General features: G+C 36.4%; 1 protein-coding gene and 1 long non-coding RNA gene across 3 annotated transcripts in view; both read right to left on the minus strand.

Moving 5' to 3' along the window:
- The window catches only part of LOC127985676 (AP-3 complex subunit beta-1), a 95,734-nt gene that overhangs the window by 22,774 nt on the left and 45,953 nt on the right, over positions 1-27,007 (minus strand). The window contains exons 17-22 of one of the 2 annotated variants that reach the window (XM_052587729.1): positions 7,931-8,061; positions 7,632-7,770; positions 7,407-7,545; positions 5,563-5,752; positions 5,424-5,463; positions 2,982-3,085 (exon numbers count right to left, since the gene is read on the minus strand). In XM_052587729.1, coding sequence (XP_052443689.1) covers positions 2,982-3,085; positions 5,424-5,463; positions 5,563-5,752; positions 7,407-7,545; positions 7,632-7,770; positions 7,931-8,061 — 743 coding nt within the window. Of the gene's footprint in view, positions 1-2,981; positions 3,086-5,423; positions 5,467-5,562; positions 5,753-7,406; positions 7,546-7,631; positions 7,771-7,930; positions 8,062-27,007 lie in introns of both variants that reach the window. The other variant, XM_052587728.1, reaches the window with a different exon arrangement.
- Positions 11,928-25,712, minus strand: LOC127985677 (uncharacterized). Its single transcript, XR_008160682.1, has 2 exons — positions 24,550-25,712; positions 11,928-12,661 (listed from the first exon to the last, which is right to left on the minus strand). It is a non-coding gene; the product is annotated as an uncharacterized LOC127985677 (long non-coding RNA).

The raw sequence follows: 27,007 nt of genomic DNA on the forward strand, positions 1-27,007 counted from the left end.
AAAAATATATATATATATATATATATATATATATATATATATATATATATATATATATATATATATATATATATATATATATATATATATATATTGTAGTATATATTATGTTTATAATTTAAGTAACCATAATAACCCTTTTTGAGTCCACTTTAAAGTCTAGGTCAACGTCAATGCACAAAGAGATTTCTTTTGGTCACTGCAAAGGGGTTGATGCCTTTAATTTTACTCCTAAAGTTTACCATATTGATACATCTAACTTGAAAGTACATTTTAAAAATGTATACTCCTGGACCTCCCACTGTTCACTAACCCACAGTCTCACAAAATCCTGTGGGAAACACTGATACTTGCACACAATCAAATCAAAGTGTCTTCTAGTGCTCAAAATGCCATGCTAAACGTGTCCAGTGTAAAGCACATGTGATTGACAGCGCGACTCGCCGTCTCCACGTGCATTTCTACCTTGCTGCTGAGTCATAATGAGGACGGCACTGAGCGTGCTCTGAGAAGAACGGGGTCACCGTGGCAACGCTGGCCGGCTGATGGGCACCAAATGAACAAATTATGACGCGCCCCAGGTTTGTGATGGGGTCAAACGCCCCCCACCCCGCGCTGAGCCGGCGCTCACCCTCGTTCACCCCCCGCTCGCCCTACACTGACAGTTCAATTTCCCTCCAACGCCCTGCGTTCGGCCCCCATTCGCCCCGCGCTAATTATGAATGAAAAGTTATCAGCCGGCTCCCCCGGCGCACGCTTAAACAGTATTTCAGAGCAGATCCGCACGTCAAAATGTTATTAGAAACGGGAGGAGCCCAGGCAGATAGTTTGCACGCTGACCCTGGATCGGCTAAATACCACCGCTAACCGTCCCAGAATGCATCAGAGTGTCTCTCTATTTCACACACCGTTATTTCATCTGTACCCGCGCCGGCCAAAGTCACACACTCGCAGCCGTGTCGTATGAATATATTTTCATACATCTGCATGCACACGGCTAAGAAAGACCAGCTGTGTGACGTGACACGCCATAATGAATGCATGTATGTGCGAGCGAGAGAGATGAGGTTTATCCACCGTGACTAAGATTATAGCAGCCTATAATGTATTTATGCATAGCATTGACTTTAAATAAGCCCTTTCTCTTTCTCTCAATCTCACCCTTTATTTCAGCTCTGATTAGCCTGCCCGCCGAGGCTCGTGGGTAGTATTCTAATGACCTGTGCCTAACAGCTTCTAGCTGCGCAGCGGCCCGGGCCTGACGAGCCTGTCAATCAAAGCAGCGGCGCTGACACCCGCCCAACGCACCAATACAGGTCACAGGGGCAACCCTGCAGTGATGGACAGGAGGAGAATAGGAATTCTGACAGATGGAGGTTGGGAAGTTTAAAAGTTTTCTCCGACTCTGGGATCTCAAGGATTGTGTGTTATCAGAAATCATAGTTCAACCACAGCGCTGTCAGCAAGATGTCTGGAGTTTAACAGCATGCTCGTATACTCAAAGTAATAAATTAGTATGACCTTTGTATGCTTTTTTGATGCATTTTTACATTTTATTGAAAAAATAAAATAAAAATAATATAAGAATATCAGTGATATGGAGAATATGATGGAACTGATCAGGAAATTTAAATATATGACAAAGTTAGAAAATTTGACGTACACAAAATAAAAACTGTTTAAAATTAAAAAATATTTTTCACAATACTCTATGTAATCAATAAGACTTTATTAGCCCTGCTTTACATTTATTACTGAGCAAATATACAAATAATTAACAAAAAAATGGCTCAAAATTATTTCCAGAAAAAGTAATAATAATAATAATAATAATATCAAATCAATTTTAAGCTCTTTAAGGACAAACATTGGTCAATCTGATAATAGCCAGTTCTTGAAATCTCAGTCTAAATGTTTTGAACTAGTTTAGTGCTATTTTACACAATGATTCCTTCTGGTCTAATAATACGATCATTAGACGAGCTACTAGTTTAATTAAAACTGAAATGAATAATACATAAATACATAATAATAAATAGACAGTGCACTACCTTTTAATTGTAATTGTTTTTAAAGAAATTAATACTTTATTCAGCAAGGATACATTCAATTCCTCAAAAGTGACAGTCAAAAATAAATGACAAAAGGTTTCTATTTCAGATAAATGCTGTTCTTTTCAATTTTTCAATTCATCAAAAAACCCTTGGGGAAAAAATGCTTTGAATGGTAGAGCTGCTAGCTCTAATGTAGCTATATTGTATACTGACTTTAGCTTGTGTTTACTATGCAAAAATATCTTTATGGATTCAATGTCTTTACAAATATATGCTAAAATAACCACAAAATATTACAAACAATAAGATCAAGGTCCAGATCCCGCTAAGAATCTTTAGGTTGAAATATGACAGCTGGGCAGGTCTATAAACACACCTATAGTGTGTGTGTGTGTGTGTGTGTGTATGTTATTGTCGGGGGGTGTCTGTGGGCCGCTGGGATATTACAGTTCATGTGTCAATCCTAAAAGAGAAAGACACAGATAGTTTTTGAGAAGAAATGACCACACATGCTTCATTCATCTCTTACTGACATCTCTCCCTCCCTCTCGCTCGCTCTCTTGACATCCCTCTCTCCCTGACACAGGACTCTCACGGGAGAGGAAGGAGCCGTCATACTGCAAAAGGTCAACAATCACATACGCTGACAACACACACACAGGAGGAGAAGAAAGAGGGAAGGCAATGAAAAACCAATCTATAACACAGCAGAACAAAAAGAAACCTAGAACACATAGAAGACGTTTAGATGGACACAAACAAAAGACTGGAGGGGAAATGATAAAAAGCAAGAGGTATAATGTACAGCCCAAAATAAAACCCAAACAGGATGAATATAGAGTAGAAATCATTTTATGCAAACAAACCAACTCCAAGTATTCAAGAGAGACTTATTAAACATCAACACAGAGTCAGACGGACACACACCTGTAAGGCCGATTGGGTGGGTGAGATCGAGAGCCCTTGCAGGTCAGACAGCAGACTGGGAGACAGGATGGAGCTCTTGGGTGAGGGGACCGCCGCGGGAGAGACTGTCAAACAAAACAATAACAACAGCATTAAAACCAATGTATGTATCAATACATTAACTGGTCCTGTTCCAAAAGAAAGCGAGCTGCCTAACTAAACAGAATATTGATGTTTCTGTTTTGACTCTATTTAAAGGGTTAGTACAGCCAAAAATGAAAATGAAGCCATAAATGACTCACCCTGAAGTCATCTTAGGTGTATATGACTTTCCTCTTTCAGATGAATTCAGTTGTAGTTATTTCAAAAATTGTCCTTGGTCTTTCTAGCTGTTTGATGCAACACATCAGGTGTTGCACTGCATCGGTCCATGAGAAGTTAAAAAGAGCATCCATTAAAAAAAAAAAAAAAAAAGTCTCTCACACGGCTCCGGGGGATGAACATAGGCCTTCTGTAGTGAATTGATGTGTTTTTAAATGTTACGTTAGTCAAAACATAATAATAGCTTGCGCTCACAAGCTGTTTTCCGGGGGAATGATGTATGAGGTCAGCTTTGCCCATGCACCACTCAGAAGTGAAGCACGCGGAAACGCAGCGGAGAGATCAAAAAAAACAACGGTCACTAATTAGAAGTACAAATCGAGGATTTGTAAAGAAGCATGTCAGAGGGTTTTGATATAAGCCGGGAGGAGACTGGTTTTCCTTTGCTAAAGTAAGGAAACTTTAACTCTCGTTAACAAATGTTGGTTTACACGAGACTCGCGCAAGCTAGATTAAAGTGATTTTTACATTTTGAATATGGATATTTTTTCTTACATAAATGCATCGATTCGCTACAGAAGGCCTATGTTCACCACCGGAGCCGTGAGAGACACATTTTTTAATGGATGTGCTTTTTATTAAACTTCTCATGGACCATCAGTCAGTTGCATCAAACAGCTTGAAAGATCAAAAACATTTTTTTTTTTTTTTTTTACTCTGACTGGATTCGTCTGAAGGGAGAAAGTCATATACACCTAGGATGACTTTTTCATTTTTGGGTGAACTAACTAACACATTTTACTAATTTTAACTGCATTATGCAAATTTTCCCTCAAAAAGAAACAGAGTTACACTGTTTAATATACTCACCAAAATTGATTTTAATTAGCATTTTGGTGTTTGGTGAACGTTAATTTTAGGCTCTGCACTTTTATTTCAACACTGACAAATATCGATAAAAATTATAACATCTAATTAAAGACACCTTATTAAACTTTTAATTAAATGATTAACTGTTCATGTGCATGGGTTTTTTAATTATTAGACAAATAATATTAATTCTGTAATTATTAGACATCCTACGACAATAATTTTGGCCTTGGTTCTGGAAGTATTTTTCCAATAAATTTTTCTCAGAGGGATTTTACAAAGAGTAAGAGTACTAAATATACTTATTGAACTAAAATCCCATGCTACATTGCGGATGACAATAAAATAAAAAAATATGGGGATTTAAACTACTGATTTAAAGCTGCTGCATATTTAACATTTAAGCTAAGTGTTATACATTTATTGCAATCTATCCATCTATCTATACACACACACACACACACACACACACACACACACACACACAAACGCCATTATTTAATTATTTTAAGAGTGTAGGGAGACTGATTCTGTAATTTGTAGTGCTTCATGGAGGTTGGAGTTATTTTGCTGGAACTCATGGATAATGTAGTTTTTTTTATAAAGAATTGCGTGGCTTAGTGCAGGCTGATGGCTTCAACAGAAGCATATTAACAAGCTCGTAGTTTAAAGGGGGGGGGGGGGGGGTGAAATGCTATTTCATGCATACTGAGTTTTTTATGCTGTTAAAGAGTTGGATTCCCATGCTAAACATGGACAAAGTTTCAAAAATTAAGTTGTACGTTTGAAGGAGTATTTTTGTTCCCTCACGGTAATGTCACAGCTTCCAAACGCTCTCAACGCAAAAGCCTACTGGCGTTCGTGATTCTTTAGCTCCGCCCACACGTCACGCCTCTAGGCACTCATGTTTTTCCGGGAAAAATCGGTACAGACTATCTTTTTCTTATGAATATAATAAAACTAAAGACTTTTTGGAGTTATGAAGGATGCAGTACTACTCTATAGGTACTCAAGATTAACAGGATATTGAGTGAAAACGAGCATTTCACCCCCCCTTTAAAGAAGGTCTGTCTTTAAAGTTAAACAAGTTATTATTCAAAATCAATTCCCCTATGAGGAAAATGAATGGGATTTTCACTTTAAAAACCACTATGTAGACCAGAGACAGATCACTGGGGTTTGGAAAACAGCCATCAATTCACAAAATTCCAAAACCAAAATTAAAAAAAAAAGTAAACTGTAAAATTAAAAGAAACTCGGAAAGCAACTCACAGTCATCCAGATCAAGTAGAGACACTTCCTTTTTCTCAACCTGCTGAAAAGAAACATGGATGCCAGATGTTACACATGCAGATTAATATACAGCACCACTTCATACTCACAATTTAGGATGTTTGCTTGGACTTCTCACCTTTGTGACTAGTGTAGACTGCACAGGTTTAGACCTAGTGTTTTTCTTCTGGTCCGTCCCCGAGTCCGAGTCTGAATCTGAATCTAACTCCGATCCGGATTCAGATGAACTCTCAGACGAGGAACTCTCAGAGGCTGATTCACTTTCGGATCTGGATTCACCCTTTACAGCATTCCCATTCTTCTGCTTCCTATTCCAGTTAAGCACACAGAAACAGAAACAACTGAACTATGTGTTTGAGTTCACCAGACAAATTAATAACTGCAAAACATCCTGTAAACCCACTTCACTTCTAAACTTCATCTATTTCTTATGCACTTAACACTACAATTAATGATGTAAAAAAACATGTTTGAATATTTATTCACTGGGTCATTTTTGACAACCTAAAAAAAAGAAAAAAAAAAAAGAACAATATTTCAGTATTCAAGCATAAAAAAGGGAAACTGTTTGATACAGAGAGAGAGCACAAGAGAAAAGGTTGGCTAAATCAGCAAATGGAACAATGACTGTTTAATTGTAAAATGATTAGATGGATTAATCTGGCTTTTGGATTTCATCTGCTCAGAACAAGTGACATGCACACACACACACACACACACACAAAGCAACTAACTGAAGTGTGCAAAGTTCAACGGCAGCATTAAAGCAGGTTGTGAGTGTGTATTAATGAGAGCATTTCACGGTAGTTAAAGATGCAGACATGAGCCTTAAATTATGCTCAATAATGACAGAACAGCAAACAAAACAGGAAAAGAGTGTATAGTGTGTGTGTGTTAGGGGTTTAATTACCACGGCTAATAAAGGCAGCAGGGTCAACTACAGGAGCGTTACATCACAACAATTAACAGTAACTCTGAGTGTGGACAGAATAGAAAAAGTCATCATGTTTGTGTGTTTTATGCCTTGCAAATGTAAACATTTGGGTTTTGAATGAATTAACATTCTGCTGCTTTCAAACTTGTTACTAATGTTAGCAAAATTGCAAAAGTGACTTTTGAGAGTTTCGGAAGCATTACTTAAAATGGGTTTCTATTCAAAAACTGATTCGCATTGTATGCCATTACTTTTAAAAACAAAATGTGCATTTAGGAACTTACTGAGTTGCATTACAGCTCCTCAATTAAAAGATATTTATGCGTTTTAAACTTAAGCTAACTAAATATTCAATGAAAAACAAATGTTTCTTTTTGCACACAGAAATGCACTGCTAAAAATAAAATGCATAGTTGTGGTGGGACCAGCGAAAACGTTAAATTACTGAGAAAACATCCTTAGTGTTGAGGCCTGGCATGTGTGTGAGGGAGAGAAAGAGAGAGAGTGTGTGTGTGCGTATGAACAGATGGAGGGGGAGATTATTGGTGCCACATTTTATTAGTCACGTTTTATGCTGCTGCATACACAATCACACAAACACACACACACACATTATTTACCTCCTGCACTTATATAAAACCCAAGTTGTACATTGTGCATCCACTTGTGAACACACTTGAGCAAAACACACCGATATATGCGATTAAAATTACCAAAGTCAATCTTGCATACCATCTGTCTATACATTTATGCACAGAAACACTTGAAAATAGGCAATAGCATGAAGTATAAGTATAACGCGCTGGAATTCATAGCACTTATTTTGTCGGTAGCGTTCAGTGGGTGTTAAGTAAACAAGCTTAACTTCTGATGAAGGTTTAGGCATACCTGTTTTGAGTTAGTGTACATATGCTATTCATCTTGGGTTAAATTGAAAAACCGCCAGGAATTGATTTAGAAAGAATTCATGTGATTGGTCAAGACTGGTCAATTTAAATGAGGTCTTTTACACTGAGTGAGACCAGTACCTGTCTTTGCCGTCCGGTTTCTGCTGTTGTAGTTTTTTGTTTTTTAGAGTTTTCTTCTTCTTTTCTGAGTCTGATTGACTGGAGCTGCTCTTATTCGAATCATCGCTGTTCTCCTCACTCTCAGATTCGCTTTCTGATTCTACATGTGCACAAAAACAGGTTAAGACAAACCTCAGATTTGCTTAAGCATCCTTTTACACTAAACAACCAAAGCTCAAGTTTTGCCTTCACTGCTGCTGCTGCTGTCCTCACTACTGCTTCCCTCTTCCTCCTCTTCCTCCTCCTCCTCAGAATCAGAGTAAAACTTCTCACTGGATTTGCCAGATTTGGATTTACCATGCACTGGTGCTCCGGTCTCTTTCACCTGCCCCAGTCAAAAAATGAACAGGAAATGAGGTCATAATCATTTGAGACTTGGTAACATCACCGCACTCTGAATGATCTGTATGCTACAGCACTTTTATTACATAAGACATTTTAACATTATATGATGATTATCTTTTAAAAATAAGAGAGAGTCTTACCGGTTCTACTACCTCAACAATTCTCACTGATTGGTCAGGAGCGACAGCCGGCCAATCAGAAAGCTCCAGGTATCCAATGGCCTGGGAATTAAGCGTATGAGAGAGCGTGCCAAGCTGAAACCGGTCTCGATCTGAAAAAATGACAAGAGATAGATCAGTAAATATATGTTGATACCATTAAATATTATGCAGTGGCCAAAAACATTTAACGTTTTAATTTCAAAGCAACAGCCGATAATTTGGCCATCCACTAACACGAACATCAATTCAAATGGTAAAACTTTTCAGTGAAGGTTATTCAAAAATTAAAGTAAAAGTACAAATAAATGAATAAAATAGAACTGTATAAATATAAAAGAAAAAAAAATTAAAAATTAAAATTTCCTGAAAAGCCATTTGATTCTGCTTTCTAAACACTGGTAACATGAGATTAATCACAAATTATTATATTTTATTAATATTAAGCAAGTAATTTCCAGATAATATATATTTTTTTATTTTTCACTTAAAATAGATTATTAATATGACAATATTATAATACTTCATACTAATTATTGATATAATCGTGAATATAATTCTAATTGTTATATCGTAGTAGATTCTATTATATATTGTATAGTCGATCAGAATCAATCATGTATATAATATCACAATAAAGCTGAATCTGCTGTAATCTACTCCAATATAACCTAATAAATATTCAGATCCTTTATAGTTTCATCACGTATCAATGTGGCATAAAAAAGTTGGAAAACAAATTGTACTGTTCTGAACAAGCAGACAGTCAAAAGTTTTGCTATGCAAGACTCTTATCTTCTAGTCATAATAAACAAAAAAGCAATAAGTGTCCACACAGGCCATCGGAAGACCTGCTGGGTAATTGACATTAAACTGGCAGAAATGCCACGGCATTCAGGTCTGCCCGTGTGCCCTTCTCACAATACGCCAGGAATGTCCCGTAATAACCAAGGTATATGAACGCATAATCACTGCAGCACTGCAGAATATAAACGAGCGCATCCAAACCACCAATATTAAAAATGACAGCAACATTTAAATGTCTCGCAAATGTTATAAGCTATATTTATACCACAGTAATGAAATAAAGACTAATGGCTGTATGTTTCAGTATTCTGATTTATATGACTCTATAGTAACCATGGGGACAATTATGAAATCATTGTATTAAAACAAATTAGAGCCAGAAACAGCAGCACAGATTTGAAATCAGTAGATTATCAATTCACACTACTGATGATTCGCCTTCGTTGTGCAGATCATAATGTCACAACACGTGTCTTCAGGTGACTTAAAAACACACAAAAATACGCGTCGCTTCGAGTTTCACCACAGCGAAGCATAATCAGCCCTTACAAACTTTATTACCTCCTATTAAGAGTAGGACACGCTTTACCAAGCACCGAGAACGATACTCAGCACAACTAAAATGACCCCCAGCGACAACCGGCATCAATCACACAGAGCGCATCCTTCACACTAAACCCAAATGCATCCATCCGTCCATCCGTGTATCTACAGGAGCAAATGAGTAACACCCTTTTCCTGCTGGGGAGCGTAATTACTCTCGTTTGATTGCAAGTGAAGTGTGTGAACGTACAGGAGGTAGTAGTAAAGCGATGAGTGGGCGTGTGCAGGGCGGATGGGACGCCCCGTTATCAAATTACGCAGAATCCAACAATTCAATTCTGTGCAAAAGGAACAGAAGGCGTAGCCTACAAATCCACACAGCTAATCTGGAGAGAAAGAAAAAGCCCAGTTCAGAGGCGGGAAAAAAATAAGTGTGGCATTTGATAGAATCGGTTGCAGAGTATTTCTGCGTGCTGTATTGATGTTTACGGGTTAGCGCTGCTGTCATGGCCTGCGGGGATGAATTCCCATGGCAGTATTGTGTGTTTCAGTTCTGAAGCCCTGCTGGAATGGAATGATGTGATGAAATGAGAGAAATCGATGTCAGCATAACTCTTGAGTTCTTATAGAGGTGGTCGTGTCATTTAGAATCAGAGCGTGATGGTAAACTGACACCTTTGGATTTTATTAACTGCTCCAGCTGTTTTATCATGCTACAACGCTTTAAAAGGTGAGCGATATAGGATATAGATTACAGATCTGTGTTGGTAACTGGAAAGGTTGCAGGTTCGAATCTTGCACAGAATGTTTTCAGGCATCCCTTAGCGTATGAACTGAATTTCCATCACTTGTGAAATTATGTTTATTCATATAATATATCATATTTAGGGCTCAAGCCCGAAGGGGCGAAGAGCCCTATTGTTCTTCTAAGGATTATTCTTGTTATTAGGGCTCAAGCCCGAAGGGGCGAAGAGCCCTATTGTTCTTCTAAGGATTATTAGGGCTCAAGCCCGAAGGGGCGAAGAGCCCTATTGTTCCCCTAAGGATTATTCTTATTATTATTATTATTATTTTTTTTATTTTTTTTTAAACCTTCCGGGCATTTTTGGGGGCCTTAACATGCTCAAAAACTCTTGAAAATTGGCACACACATTGGAATCTGCGGCCATCAGGACGCCACAGAGACTGGGACCCGGGCGTGGCACATGGACTCTACAGCGCCCCCTGGAACACCTTCAGAAATCTTGAACCATAGCTCACACACACTTGCATGTATTTATATGAAACTCAGTACACTTCTAGATCTCATTGAGCCGAACAACTTTCGCGCTCTATGTCATAGGCTCCGCCCAACAGGAAGTTAGCTATTCAGGGCTGTTTAAAAAAAGCATGCTCTGGAATTTAATATACTTGTCATAGGTTTTTTACTTGATTGCCACGAAACTCGGTCAACATGATCTCAAGACATTGGGGATGAAAAATTGCGAGGGGATTTTTGATATCTCGAACGGTTTGCTCGTGGCGAGGCGTTGAAATTAGAGCAATAAATGAGAAACAGGAAATGCCTAATAACATCCACATACATTGCCTGAGTTTGATCAAACTTCATCGGTTTGTTCGCTGTATGATACCAATCGTATATATGTGACTATTAAGAGTCAACGTTATAGCGCCACCAACTGGCAACAGGAAGTGTGTCATTTTCCAAATGCTTTGAATTCAGCATCTTATTTTTACTCGATTTGCTGCAAACTTCATCAGAATAATGACAAAACACGGCCGATGAAAATCTGTTGTGGGGATATTGATATCTAATATAGTGTTGCCATAGCAACATGTCAAACTTGAATATTCTGTTATGGTGAGTTTGAGGCAGACAACAAGCTCAGATTTACATGAAACTCAAAACACATATCAGTATTAGTGATAGCTAGACAATGGCAAAAGCTTTTAAAAGGGCGTGAAGGAGGCACTCTATAGCGCCACCTTTTGTCAAAAGTGGGGGGGTTAGTTTTAGCTACAGACGCCAAACTTGGTACATAAATTGTTCTTTTCAAGACGGACAACTTTCTAATTCACAGTCATCAGCTACGACCAACAGGAAGTCGGCTATTTTGATTTGAATATTGAAATTGAGCTCTGATTTAATGCATACTCCTCACAGGAAATGTTCACTATACTCACCAAACTTTGTCTACATGTTGAAAAAACATTGAGGAACTTAAATTGCGAACGGATTTTGGTTAGCTTGAACGGTTTTGTCGTGGTGATTTTTTTAAATGACAGTAAAAAGGGAATCATTAATTGTCTTGTATTTTTAAATTGCAGCTTCCAAACACTTAAAAAAAAAAAAATTCATACAGAGATCAGATCATTCTGAGGACATATGCATAGTTTCATGACTTTACAACACTGTATGATTAAAAGAAAATTAAAAAACTGTCAGACATCTCAACTCACTCTGTCCCTCTGTTTGAGGAATGTATGTGTGCTGAATGAGTGTGTGTGTGTGTGTGTGTGTGTCTGTGAATGGGGGATGGGCATGAGCTGAGTGGCAGACACAATGAGAGAGAGAAAGCGATAGAGAGAGAGACTTAATCATCTCTTTAATCACCAGAAAAAAAAAAAGTATTTTAAATTATTTTTTGTTGCTGTTGCTAACATTGCTGTTTTCATTACAGCTTAAGAAATCTCTTAGGCCTTATCCTTTTCTGACAGTTTCAGGAATTAAAAACAAAATTCTAAAAATACTTATTTGTGCTGCAAATAATAATTTCAATCTCATTTGATACTGACCTATTCCATCCTGTGACATGACATTTATCTTAATTTACATAATCTCATGGATGTAACAGTAAAACTGTTCAGCTCGCAGATGAAGACTAAGCTGTAATGCAAGCAGAACTTTCACAAATGCTTGTTAATCATTTAAGGGATTTGATAACACTGTAAAATAATGTCTAATTTGTTAACATTAGTAAATGCATTGGTAACACTTTATAATAACTGCACTCATTAGTAAATAGTCAGTTCATGCTTTATAAAGTCTTGTCCCAACTTAAATGGTCATTAATAAGCAGCTTATAAATACAGCTATAAATAGCTTGATCTTGGTTTATAAGCACATTTATTAAAAAGGAGAGTAAAGGGTCAGTTATCTTCCTATGAAAAATAAAAAAATGAAAATAAACAAACAACAACACAGATTGATACAGAACTCAGAAATGTTATTGTGGATTTATGATCAAATCAGCCTGTAAATGAATCATACTCCTCCAAGAAGACACAAGTAGTTCACACCAAACTTTTTCAACATGATGCCAATATACTGAAGATGTTAAATTGCGAATGGGTTTAAGATACCTTAAATGGTGTGGCCATACCGATTTATTAAAGTAACATAAAAAAATACAATAGTTATTTTACTATATCTTTAACATTATTCATTCCAACTCTTCATAATTTTTTATATACGTAGAAGTCATCATTTGAAAGAAGCACAGTAAGTTTCATAGCTTTATCATGTCCAGGAGCCAGCATAAAATTAAAACTATCATAACATATAAATCAAGCTTGCAATTCTTAGTACCAATAATGGCCACCAGATGGAGCTATAGGATTACTTTTAAATAATTATTGTAGAAACGAATATGATTTAAATCATTTATAGAAATCTTTCAAAGAAAAATATGTATTTTACTGATAAAATTACCCTCACTTAATTAGAATAATATGCTGAAGTATTGTGAAATACTGTGTATTAAGAATAATTCTTTATAGGCTTTATGGACAGATAAGTTTCGAGTGACTCTTGAAGGATCAGTACCACATCCTCTTTTACCACTGTTTAAAGAATTTATCTTACAGAACAGGTGCGAATGAATTTTGGATGGTGATTTTTTGAAATAACAGTAAAAAAGGAACCAGTAAATGTCTTTTATTTTTTTAAGTGCAGCTTCTAAACACTTCAACAAAATGTACACATAGAAGACAAGTCATGCTGAGGAAATATGCATAGTTTCATGACTATACAAAACTATATGGATGAGAGAAAATTAAAAAACTACCATACATCTGATGTCACTCTGTCCCTCTGTCACTGTAATGTGTGTGTGTGTGTGTTTGTGTGTTAAGTGTTTGTGTGTTAAGTGTGTGTGTCTTAAGTGTGTGTGCTGAGTTTGTGTGAATGTGTGGGAGAGGGGATGGGCTTGGTGTCAGAGAGAGAGAGAGAGAGAGAGAGAGAGAGGGAGGGAGACTTAATCATCTCTTTAATCACCAGCAGAAAAAAAATAAGCAATTTTGTGTTGTTGTTGTTGTTGTTGTTTTTTCATCATTACAGCTTAAGAAATATCTTAGGCCTCAACATCAACTGTTGCTGCTTTATATAGCCTTCTCCCAAAATTAATAGTCATTAGTAAGCATTTTATAAATACAGCTATAATTAAATTGTTCATGGTTTATATGCACATTTATTTTGAGGAGATTAAAGGCTGTAATCTAACTAAAAAAATAATAATAAAATAAATAAATAAATAAACACAGAACTCAGAAACATTTATTTCAAGATGCAATAAAAGAAAACTGTACACTATATATATATATATATATATATATATATATATATATATATATATATATATATATATACAATTGCATAAGTTTATATTAATTTTTTTATCAAGTGTACAGCTAATAATAATAATAATAATAATAATAATTATAATAATAATAATAATGCATTTTATTTAAGGAGCCTTTCAAACCACTCAGGGTCACCGTACAGTACAACAAGTAACAACAGTAACAATATTAAAACAAAAAATAACAGCAAATAAAAATGTCAATAAAAAAACGCAATAATATTAGAATAGCACAACATATTGTGGAATACTATATTAAGACTTTATATATAGGCTTTATGAACAGATAGGTTTTGAGAGATTCTTGAAGTACTAGCATCACCTCCTCTTGTACGACGGTTTGAGGAAAATATCTTCCAGATAGTACCGCCGCTCCCTATATGCAGAATACGCAGTCTTCGTAGGGCACCAACTCCCAGAGGGGGCACCATCCCAGTAGCTCAAAAAAAAATAAAACATGCGCCATTCTCCCATCCGCGCTCCCGACCGCTCGGACATTTGCGGATGAATGTTTGTAATTGATGGATGGACATCTATGCCCGGGTAAAAGACATCAGCAATCCGGCACAGAGAAAAGAAAAATAAAGTAAAAAACAAAACAAAAACAGGCATAAATTTGGCTTGACATTGGACATTCGAGAGTCTCAATTTTAGGGACCTTCTCTAAAGTTACATGTGATATTGTTATACACTTTTCTAACGTCAGTAGCATTTGAAGAGAATTACTTACAGTCATAAAAACAACTGTAATTGTTCATCTACGTGACAGCTATAATGCACAATTAAATTGAATGTTTGATATTTATTAAAACAAACTGTAAGTCATAGATAAATTATGCTACTTTTTCACATGGACTCAATAGCATTTGAGGAGAAAGACTTGCAGTCATAAAACAATTTTAATGTGTTAATTTAGGTGTCAGCTACAATGCACACCTTATACATTTATATATATATTAAAATAAAGTGTTACTAAAGTTATATATATTGTTCTGTGTATGTGATTTCAAAGTCTAGATGGGTCGGATTAACCCTTTAACTGCCGTATCCCTTAAAACTTGATTGCCAGAGGGTTACTGTAAATGCTTATGCCCGCTGGGCACAGTTTTCCCGATGCCACCGGGGTGGCGTTGCACTGACGGCTTGAGCCCGCCATCGCTGCTTGCAGCTATATTTAGGGCTCAAGCCCGAAGGGGCGAAGAGCCCTATTGTTCTTCTAAGGATTATTTAGGGCTCAAGCCCGAAGGGGCGAAGAGCCCTATTGTTCTTCTAAGGATTATTCTTCTTATTATTATTTTTTTTATTTTTTATTAAACCTTCCGGGGGTTTTTAGGGGCCTTAACATGCTCAAAAACTCTTGAAAATTGGCACACACATTGGAATCTGCGGCCATCAGGACGCTGCAGAGGCTGGGACCCGGGCGTGGCACAGGGACTCTACAGCGCCCCCTGGAACACCTTCAGAAATCTTGAACCATAGCTCACACACACTTGCATGTATTTATATGAAACTCGGTACACTTATAGATCTCATTAAGCCGAACAACTTTCACACTTTATGTCTTAGGCTCCGCCCAACAGGAAGTCAACTATTCAGGGCTGTTTAAAAAAAGCATGCTCTGGAATTTGAAATACTCCTCTGAGGTTTTCAACCCGTTCGTCACGAAACTCGGTGAACATGATCTCAAGACATTGGGGATGAAAAATTGCGAGGGGATTTTTGATATCTCGAACGGTTTGCCCGTGGTGAGGCGTTGAAATTATGGCGAGAAATGAGAAACAGGAAATGTCTAATAACATCCACATACATTTCCTGAATTTGATCAAACTTCATTGGTTTGTTCGTTGTATGATACAGATCGTATATATGTGACTATTAAGAGTCAACGTTATAGCGCCACCAACTGGCAGCAGGAAGTGAGTCATTTTCAAAATGTTTTGAATTTAGCATCTTATTTTTACTCGATTTCCTTAAAACTTCATCAGAATAATGACAAAACACGGCCGATGTAAATCTGTTGTGGGGATATTGATATCTAATATGGCGTTGCCATGGCAACGTGTCAAACTTGAATGTTCTGTTATGGTGAGTTTGAGGCAGACAACAAGCTCAGACTTACATGAAACTCAAAATACATATCGGTATTATTGATAGCTAGACAATGGCAAAAGCTTTTAAAAGGGCGTGAAGGAGGCACGCTATAGCGCCACCTTTTGTCAAAAGTGGGGGGGTTAGTTTTAGCTACAGACACAAAACTTGGTACATAAATTGTTCTAATCAAGACGGACAACTTTCTAATTCACAGTCATAAGCTACGATCAACAGGAAGTCGGCTATTTTGATTTGAATGTGTATTTTTGAGATTTTACAGTTGTGAATTAATGCATACTCCTCACAGGGGAAGTACACTATACACACCAAACTTTGTCTACATGAAGAAAAACCATTGAGGAACTTAAATTGCGAACGGATTTTGGTTAGCTTGAACGGTTTTGTCGTGGTGAATTTTTGAAATGACAGTAAAAAGGGAAACATTAATTGTCTTGTACGTTTAAATTGCAGCTTCCAAACACTTCGAAGCATTTTTTTATACAAAGATCAAATCATTCTGAGGAAATATGCATAGTTTCACGACTTTACAACACTGTATGGATAAAAGAAAATTAAAAAACTGTCAGACTTCTCAACTGGCATGATCTCACTCTGGCCACCCTGTCTGTGTGAGGGAAGGGAGGGGGAGAGGGAGGGGGAGTGTGAGGGGGTTGGTGACTGTGACAGTGTGTGTGGACTGTAGGGAGGGGCTGTCTGGCAGAGAGAGAGAGAGAGAGACCTAATCATCCCTTTAATAATCAGGAAAAAAAAAATTGTATTTTTATTATTGTTTTTGTTGTTGCTAATGGTGGTGTTTTTTCCTTTCATTACAGGTTAAGAAATCTCTTAGGCCTTATCCTTTTCTGACAGTTTTAGGGATTTAAAAACATCCTAAGAACCCTAATTTGTGCTGCAAATAATAATTTCAAACTCATTTGATACTGACCTATGACAACCTGTGACGTGACATGACATTTATTAATCTCATGGATGTAACAGTAAAACTCTTCAACTGACAGATAAAGCTTCAAATGCAAGCAAAACTATTTCACAAATGCTTATAGGTCATTAAAATCATTACAAAACACTAATAAATTATTTAAGGATTTGGTAACACTGTAAAATAATGTCTAATTTGTTAACATTATGCAGTATAACATAGTATGCAGTCTTCGTAGGGCACCTACTCCCAGAGGGGGCACCATCCCAGTTGCTCAAAAAAAAAAACAAAAAAAAAAAACATGCGCCATTCTCCCATTCGCGCTCACGACCGCTCACACCTCATGTTTGCGGCTGAATGTTCGTAATTGATGGATGGACATCTATGCCTGGGTATAGGACATCAGCAATCCGGCACAGAGAAAAGAAAACTAAAGAAAATAAAACAGGCATAAAGTTGTCTTGACATTGGACTTTCTAGAGTCTCAAATTTAGGGCCGGTCTCTAAAGTTACATGTGATATTGTTATACACTTTTCTAATGTCAGTAGCATTTGAAGAGAATGACTTACAGTCATAAAAACAACTGTAATTGTTCATCTAGGTGACAGCTATAATGCACAATTAAATTGAATGTTTGATATTTATTACAACAAACTGTAAGTCATATGTAAATTATGCAACTTTTTCACATGGGCTCAAATGCAAATTTGAAGCTCAATAGCATTTGAGAAGAAAGACTTGCAGTCACAAAGCAATTGTAATGTGTTCATATAGGTGTCAGCTACAATGCACACCTTATACATTTTTTATAAATATAAAGTGTTACTAAAGTTATATATATTGTTCTGTGTATGTGATTTCAAAGTCTAGATTGGTCGGATTAACCCTTTAACTGCCGCATCCCTTAAAACTGATTGTCAGAGGGTTACTGTAAATGCTTATGCCCGCTGGGCACAGTTATCCTGATGCCACCGGGGTGGCGTTGCACTGATGGCTTGAGCCCGACATCGCTGCTTGCAGCTATATTCTTGTTATTATTATTATTTTTATTTTTTATTAAACCTTCCGGGGTGTTTTGGGGGCCTTAACATGCTCAAAAACTCTTGAAAATTGGCACACACATTGGAATCTGCGGCCATCAGGACGCCGCAGAGGCTGGGACCCGGGCGTGGCACAGGGGCTCTACAGCGCCCCCTGGAAGACAGTCAGAATTCTTGAACCATAGCTCACACACACTTGCATGTATTTATATCAAACTCGGTACACTTATAGATCTCATTGAGCCGAACAACTTTCACACTTTATGTCATAGGCTCCGCCCAACAGGAAGTCAGCTATTCAGGGCTGTTTAAAAAAAGCATGCTCTGGAATTTGAAATACTCCTCTGAGGTTTTCAACCCGTTCGCCACGAAACTCGGTGAACATGATCTCAAGACATTGAGGATGAAAAATTGCGAGGGGATTTTTGATATCTCGAACGGTTTGCCCGTGGCGAGGCATGGAACTTATGGCGAGAAATGAGAAACAGGAAATGTCTAATAACATCCACATACATTTCCTGAATTTGATCAAACTTCATGGGTTTGTTCGTTGTATGATACCGATTGTATATATGTGGCTATTAAGAGTCAACGTTATAGCGCCACCAACTGGCAGCAGGAAGTGTGTCATTTTCCAAATGCTTTGAATTCAGCATCTTATTTTTACTCGATTTACTTAAAACTTCATCAGAATAATGACAAAACACGGCCGATGTAAATCTGTTGTGGGGATATTGATATCTGATATAGTGTTGCCATGGCAACGTGTCAAACTTGAATGTTCTGTTATGGTGAGTTTGAGGCAGACAACAAGCTCAGATTTACATGAAACTCAAAACACATATCAGTATTCTTGATAGCTAGACAATGGCAAAAGCTTTTAAAAGGGCGTGAAGGAGGCACTCTATAGCGCCACCTTTTGTCAAAAGTGGGGGGGTTAGTTTCAGCTACAGACACCAAACTTGGTACATAAATTGTTCTTTTCAAGACGGACAACTTTCTAATTCACAGTCATCAGCTACGATCAACAGGAAGTCGGCTATTTTGATTTGAATGTGTATTTTTGAGATTTTACAGTTGTGAATTAATGAATACTCCTCACAGGGGAAGTACACTATACACACCAAACGTTGTCTACATGAAGAAAAAACATCGAGGAACTTAAATTGCGAACAGATTTTGGTTAGCTTGAACGGTTTTGTCGTGGTGATTTTTTGAAATGACAGTAAAAAGTGAAACATTAATCGTCTTGTATTTTTAAATTGCAGCTTCCAAACCTTTAAAAAACATTTTTAATTTAGAAAACCAGTGATTCTGAGGAAATATGCATAGTTTCATGACTTTACAGCACTGTATGATTAAAAGAAAATTAAAAAACTGTCAGACATCTGATCTCACTCTGTCACTCTGTGTGCTGACTCTGTGTGTGTGTGTGAGTGTGAGTGGGGGAGGGGTGTGAGCTGAGTGGCAGACAGACAGAGAGAGAGAGAGAGAGAGAGAGAGAGACTTAAACATCTCTTTAATCACCAGAAAAAAAACTGTATTTTAAATAGTTATTTTTTTGTTGTTGTTGCTAATTGTGCTGTTATCATTACATCTTAAGAAATATCTTAGGCCTTATCCTTTTCTGACAGTTTCAGGGATTAAAAAAAATCCTAAAAAACCTTATTTGTGCTGCAAATAATAATTTCAAACTCATTTGATACTGACCTCTGTCACCCTGTGACATGACATTTATTTGAATTTACATAATCTCAAGGATGTAACAGTAAAACTGTTCAGCTCACAGATGAAGACTAAGCTTTAATGCAAGCAGAACTATTTCACAAATGCTTATAGGTTAATGAAATCATAACAAAACACTTTTAAATTATTTAAGGATTTGGTAACACTTTAAAATAATGTCTCAATTGTTAACATTAGTAAATGCATTGGTAACACTTCATAATAGCTGCAATTCTTAGCTAAGCATTAGTAAATAGTCAGTTCATGCTTTATATAGCCTTCTCCCAAAATTAATATTTTAGTAAGCATTTTATAAATACAGCTATAATTAAATTGTTCATGGTTTATATGCACATTTATTTTGAGGAGATTAAAGGCTGTAATCTCCCTAAAAAAATGTAAAATAAAAAATAAAATAAATAAAATAAACAAACACAGAACTCATAAATATTTATTTCAAGATGCAATAAAAGAAAACTGTACACTTGAATTTATATATATATAAATATATATATAAATATATATATATATATATATATATATATATATATATATATATATATATATATATATATACACACACACACAATTGCATAAGTTTATATTTAAAAATGTTTAGCAAGTGTACAGCTAATAATAATAATAATGCATTTTATTTAGTTTTAGCTACAGACACCAAACTCGGTACTTAAATTGTTCTTATCAAGACGGACAACTTTCTAATTCACAGTCATAAGCTACGATCAACAGGAAGTCAGCTATTTTGATTTGAATGTGTATTTTTGAGATTTTACAGTTGTGAATTAATGCATACTCCTCACATGGGAAGTACACTATACACACCAAACTTTGACTACATGAAGAAACAACATCGAGGAACTTAAATTGCGAACGGATTTTGGTTAGCTTGAACGGTTTTGACGTGGTGATTTTTTGAAATGACAGTAAGAAGGGAAACATTAATTGTATTGTATGTCTAAATTGCAGCTTCCAAACACTTCAAGGCATGTTTTCATACAGAGATCAAATCATTATGAGGAAATATGCATAGTTTCATGACTTTACAACACTGTATGGATAAAAGAAAATAAAAAACTGTCAGACTTCTCAACTGACATGATCTCACTCTGGCCACTCCGTCTGTGTGAGGAAAGGGAGGGGGAGAGGGAGGGGGAGTGTGAGTGTGAGGGGGTTGGTGACTGTGAATCTTTGGTGACTGACAGTGTGTGTGGATTGTAGGGAGGGGCTGTCTGGCAGAGAGAGAGAGAGAGAGAGAGAGAGAGAGAGAGAGAGACCTAATCATTCCTTTAATAATCAGGAAAAAAAATCTATATTTTAAATTGTTATTGTTTTTGTTGTTGCTAATGGTGGTGTTTTTTTTCCTTTCATTACAGGTTAAGAAATCTCTTAGGCCTTATCCTTTTCTGACAGTTTTTGGGATTTAAAAACATCCTAAGAAGCCTTATTTGTGCTGCAAATTATAATTTCAAACTCATTTGATACTGACCTATGACAACCTGTGACATGACATGACATTTATTAATCTCATGGATGTAACAGTAAAACTCTTCAACTGACAGATTAAGCTGCAATGCAAGCAAAACTATTTCACAAATGCTTATAGGTCATTAAAATCATTACAAAACACTAATAAATTATTAAAGGGTTTGGTAACACTGTATAATAATGTCTAATTTGTTAACATTAGTAAATGCATTGGTAACACTTTATAATAACTGCACTCATTAGCTAAGCATTAGTAAATAGTGCATGATTATAAAGCCTTTTCCCTTATTAATAGTCATTATTAAGCAGGAATACATCTCTAATTACATTGTTCTTGGTTTAAAAGCACATATATTACAAAGGAGATTAAAGTTTCAGTTGTCTTATAAAATAAATCAATAAACACAACCCAGTTTGATTCAGAATTCAGAAATATTTATTTCAAGATGCAATAAAAGGAAACTGTACACTTGAAAAGGTTTTGAGCGATTCTTGAAGGATTAGCATCACCTTCACTTGTACGATGGTTTGAGGAATATATCTTCCAGATAGTACCGCCGCTCCCTATATGCAGAGTATGCAGTCTTCGTAGAGCACCAACTCCCAGAGGGGGCACCAGTTGCTCAAAAAAAACAAAACAAATATGCGCCATTCTCCCATCCGCGTTCGCGACCACTCAATAGCATTTGAGAAGAAAGACTTGTAGTCACAAAACAATTGTAATGTGTTCATATAGGTGTCAGCTACAATGCACACCTTATACATTTTTTATACATTTTAAAATAAAGTGTTACTAAAGTTATATATATTGTTCTGTGTATGTGATTTCAAAGTCTAGATTGGTCGGATTAACCCTTTAACTGCCACATCCCTTAAAACTTGATTGTCAGAGGGTTACTGTAAATGCTTATGCCCGCTGGGCACAGTTTTCCCGATGCCACCAGGGTGGCGTTGCACTGATGGCTTGAGCCCGACATCGCTGCTTGCAGCTATATTTCTTCTTCTTATTATTATTTTTTTTATTTTTTATTAAACCTTCCGGGGGTTTTTGGAGGCCTTAACATGCTCAAAAACTCTTGAAAATTGGCACACACATTGGAATCTGCGGCCATCAGGACGCCACAGAGACTGGGACCCGGGCGTGGCACAGGGGCTCTACAGCGCCCCCTGGAACACAGTCAGAAATCTTGAACCATAGCTCACACACACTTTCATGTATTTATATGAAACTCAGTACACTTATAGATCTCATTGAGCCGAACAACTTTCGCACTCTATGTCATAGGCTCCGCCCAACAGGAAGTCAGCTATTTAGGGCTGTTTATAAAAAGCATGCTCTGGAATTTGATATACTTGTCATAGGTCTTTTACTTGATTGCCACCAAACTCGGTCAACATGATCTCAAGACATTGGGGATGGAAAATTGCGAGGGGATTTTTGATATCTCGAACGGTTTGCCCGTGGCGAGGCGTTGAAATTATGGCGAGAAATGAGAAACAGGAAATGTCTAATAACATCCACATACATTTCCTGAATTTGATCAAACTTCATTGGTTTGTTCGTTGTATGATACTGATCGTATATATGTGACTATTAAGAGTCAACATTATAGCACCACCAACTGGCAGCAGGAAGTGTGTCATTTTCCAAATGCTTTGAATTCAGCATCTTATTTTTACTCTATTTACTTAAAACTTCATCAGAATAATGACAAAACACGGCCGATGTAAATCTGTTGTGGGGATATTGATATCTGGTATAGTGTTGCCATGGCAACGTGTCAAACTTGAATGTTCTGTTGTGGTGAGTTTAAGGCAGACAACAAGCTCAGATTTACATGAAACTCAAAACACATATCAGTATTAGTGATAGCTAGACAATGGCAAAAGCTTTTAAAAGGGCGTGAAGGAGGCACTCTATAGCGCCACCTTTTGTCAAAAGTGGGGGGGTTAGTTTTAGCTACAGACACCAAACTTGGTACATAAATTGTTCTTTTCAAGACGGACAACTTTCTAATTCACAGTCATCAGCTACGACCAACAGGAAGTCGGCTATTTTGATTTGAATATTTAAATTGAGCTCTGATTTAATGCATACTCCTCACAGGAAATGTTCACTATACTCACCAAACTTTGTCTACATGTTGAAAAAACATTGAGGAACTTAAATTGCGAACGGATTTTGGTTAGCTTGAACGGTTTTGTCGTGGTGATTTTTTGAAATGACAGTAAAAAGGGAATCATTAATTGTCTTGTATTTTTAAATTGCAGCTTCCAAACACTTAAAAAAAAAATCATACAGAGATCAAATCATTCTGAGGACATATGCATAGTTTCATGACTTTACAACACTGTATGACTAAAAGAAAATAAAAAAACTGTCAGACATCTCAACTCACTCTGTCCCTCTGTTTGAGCAATGTATGTGTGATGACTGAGTGTGTGTGTGTGTGTCTGTAAGTGGGGGATGGGCATGAGCTGAGTGGCAGACACAATGAGAGAGAGAAAGAGAGAGAGAGAGAGAGAGAGAGAGAGAGACTTAATCATCTCTTTAATCACCAGAAAAAAAATGTATTTTAAGTTGTTATTTTTTGTTGCTTTTGCTAACATTGCTGTTTTCATTGCAGCTTAAGAAATCTCTTAGGCCTTATCCTTTTCTGACAGTTTCAGGAATTAAAAACAAAATTCTAAAAATACTTATTTGTGCTGCAAATAATAATTTCAATCTCATTTGATACTGACCTATTCCATCCTGTGACATGACATTTATCTTAATTTACATAATCTCATGGATGTAACAGTAAAACTGTTCAGTTCACAGATCAAGACTAAGCTGTAATGCAAGCAGAACTTTAACAAATGCTTATAAGTCATTAAAGGATTTTATAACACTGTAAAATAATGTCTAATTTGTTAACATTAGTAAATGCATTGGTAACACTTTATAATAACTGCACTCATTAGTAAATAGTCAGTTCATGCTTTATAAAGTCTTGTCCCAACTTAAATAGTCATTAATAAGCAGCTTATAAATACAGCTATAAATAGCTTGATCTTGGTTTATAAGCACATTTATTAAAAAGGAGAGTAAAGGGTCAGTTATCTTCCTATGAAAAATAAAAAAATGAAAATAAACAAACAACAACACAGATTGATACAGAACTCAGAAATTTTATTGTGGATTTATGATCAAATCAGCCTGTAAATGAATCATACTCCTCCAAGAAGACACAAGTAGTTCACACCAAACTTTTTCAACATGATGCCAATATACTGAAGATGTTAAATTGCGAATGGGTTTAGGATACCTTAAATGGTGTGGCCATACCGATTTATTAAAGTAACATAAAAAAATACAATAGTTATTTTACTATATCTTTAACATTCTTCATTCCAACTCTTCATAATTTTTTATATACGTAGAAGTCATCATTTGAAAGAAGCACAGCAAGTTTCATAGCTTTATCATTTTCAAGAGCCAGCTTAAAATTTAAACTATCATAACATATAAATCAAGCTTGCAATTCTTAGTACCAATAATGGCCACCAGATGGCGCTATATGATTACTTTTAAATAATTATTGTAGAAACAAGTATGATTTAAATCATTTATAGAAATCTTTCAAAGAAAAATAATATGTATTTTACTGATAAAATGACCCTCACTTAATTAGAATAATATGCTGAAGTATTCTGTAATACTGTGTATTAAGAATAATTCTTTATAGGCTTTATGGACAGATAAGTTTGGAGTGACTCTTGAAGGATCAGCACCACATCCTCTTTTACCACTGTTTAAAGAATTTATCTTACAGAACAGCTGCGAATTAATTTTGGATAGCTTGAATGGTTTTGTCATGGTGATTTTTTGAAATAACAGTAAAAAAGGAACCAGTAAATGTCTTTTATTTTTTTAAGTGCAAGTTCTAAACAATTCAACAAAATGTACACATAGAAGACAAGTCATGCTGAGGAAATATGCATAGTTTCATGACTATACAACACTATATGGATGATAGAAAATTAAAAAACTACCATACATCTGATGTCACTCTGTCCCTCTGGGTAATGTGTATGTGTGTGTGTGTGTTTGTGTGTTAAGTGTGTGTGTGTTAAGTGTGTGTGCTGAGTTTGTGTGAATGTGTGGGAGAGGGGATGGGCTTGGTGTCAGAGAGAGAGAGAGAGAGAGAGAGAGAGAGAGAGAGAGGGAGACTTAATCATCTCTTTAATCACCAGCAGAAAAAAAAGCAATTTTGTGTTGTTGTTGTTTTTTCATCATTACAGCTTAAAAAATATCTTAGGCCTCAACATCAACTGTTGCTAGCCTACTCCCAAAATTAATAGTCATTAGTAAGCATTTTATAAATACAGCTATAATTAAATTGTTCATGGTTTATATGCACATTTATTTTGAGGAGATTAAAGGCTGTAATCTTCCTAAAAAAAAAATAAAAAAAAAAAAAAAAAAAAATAAACACAGAACTCAGAAACATTTATTTCAAGATGCAATAAAAGAAAACTGTACACTATATATATATATATATATATATATATATATATATATATATATATACAATTGCATAAGTTTATATTTAATTTTTTTTATCAAGTGTACAGCTAATAATAATAATAATAATAATAATGCATTTTATTTAAGGCGCCTTTCAAACCACTCAAGGTCACCGTACAACAAGTAACAACAGTAACAATATTAAAACAAAAAATAACAGCAAATAACAATGTCAGTAAAAAACCACAATAATATTAGAATAGCACAACATATTGTGGAATACTATATTAAGACTTTATATATAGGCTTTATGAACAGATAGGTTTTGAGAGATTCTTGAAGTACTAGCATCACCTCCTCTTGTATGATGGTTTGAGGAATATATTTTCCAGATAGTACCGCCGCTCCCTATATGCAGAATACGCAGTCTTCGTAGGGCACCAACTCCCAGAGGGGGCACCATCCCAGTAGCTCAAAAAAAATAAAACATGCGCCATTCTCCCATCCGCGCTCGCGACCGCTCTGACATTTGCGGATGAATGTTCGTAATTGATGGACGGACATCTATGCCCGGGTAAAAGACATCAGCAATCCGGCACAGAGAAAAGAAAAATAAAGTAAAAAAACAAAACAAAAACAGGCATAACCGGATTAACCCTTTAACTGCCATATCCCTTAAAATTTGATTGCCAGAGGGTTACTGTAAATGCTTATGCCCGCTGGGCACAGTTTTCCCGATGCCACCGGGGTGGTGTTGCACTGACGGCTTGAGCCCGCCATCGCTGCTTGCAGCTATATTTCTTATTATTTTTTTTATTTTTTATTTAACCTTCCGGGGGTTTTTAGGGGCCTTAACATGCTCAAAAACTCTTGAAAATTGGCACACACATTGGAATCTGCGGCCATCAGGATGCCGCAGAGGCTGGGACCCGGGCGTGGCACAGGGACTCTACAGCGCCCCCTGGAACACCTTCAGAAATCTTGAACCATAGCTCACACAGACTTGCATGTATTTATATGAAACTCGGTACACTTATAGATCTCATTGAGCCGAACAACTTTCACACTTTATGTCATAGGCTCCGCCCAACAGGAAGTCAGCTATTCAGAGCTGTTTAAAAAAAGCATGCTCTGGAATTTGAAATACTCCTCTGAGGTTTTCAACCCGTTCGCCACGAAACTCGGTGAACACGATCTCAAGACATTGGGGACGAAAAATTGCGAGGGGATTTTTGATATCTTGAACGGTTTGCCCG

The sequence above is a fragment of the Carassius gibelio genome, chromosome B21 (assembly GCF_023724105.1).
Source record: "Carassius gibelio isolate Cgi1373 ecotype wild population from Czech Republic chromosome B21, carGib1.2-hapl.c, whole genome shotgun sequence".
NCBI lineage: Eukaryota > Metazoa > Chordata > Actinopteri > Cypriniformes > Cyprinidae > Carassius > Carassius gibelio.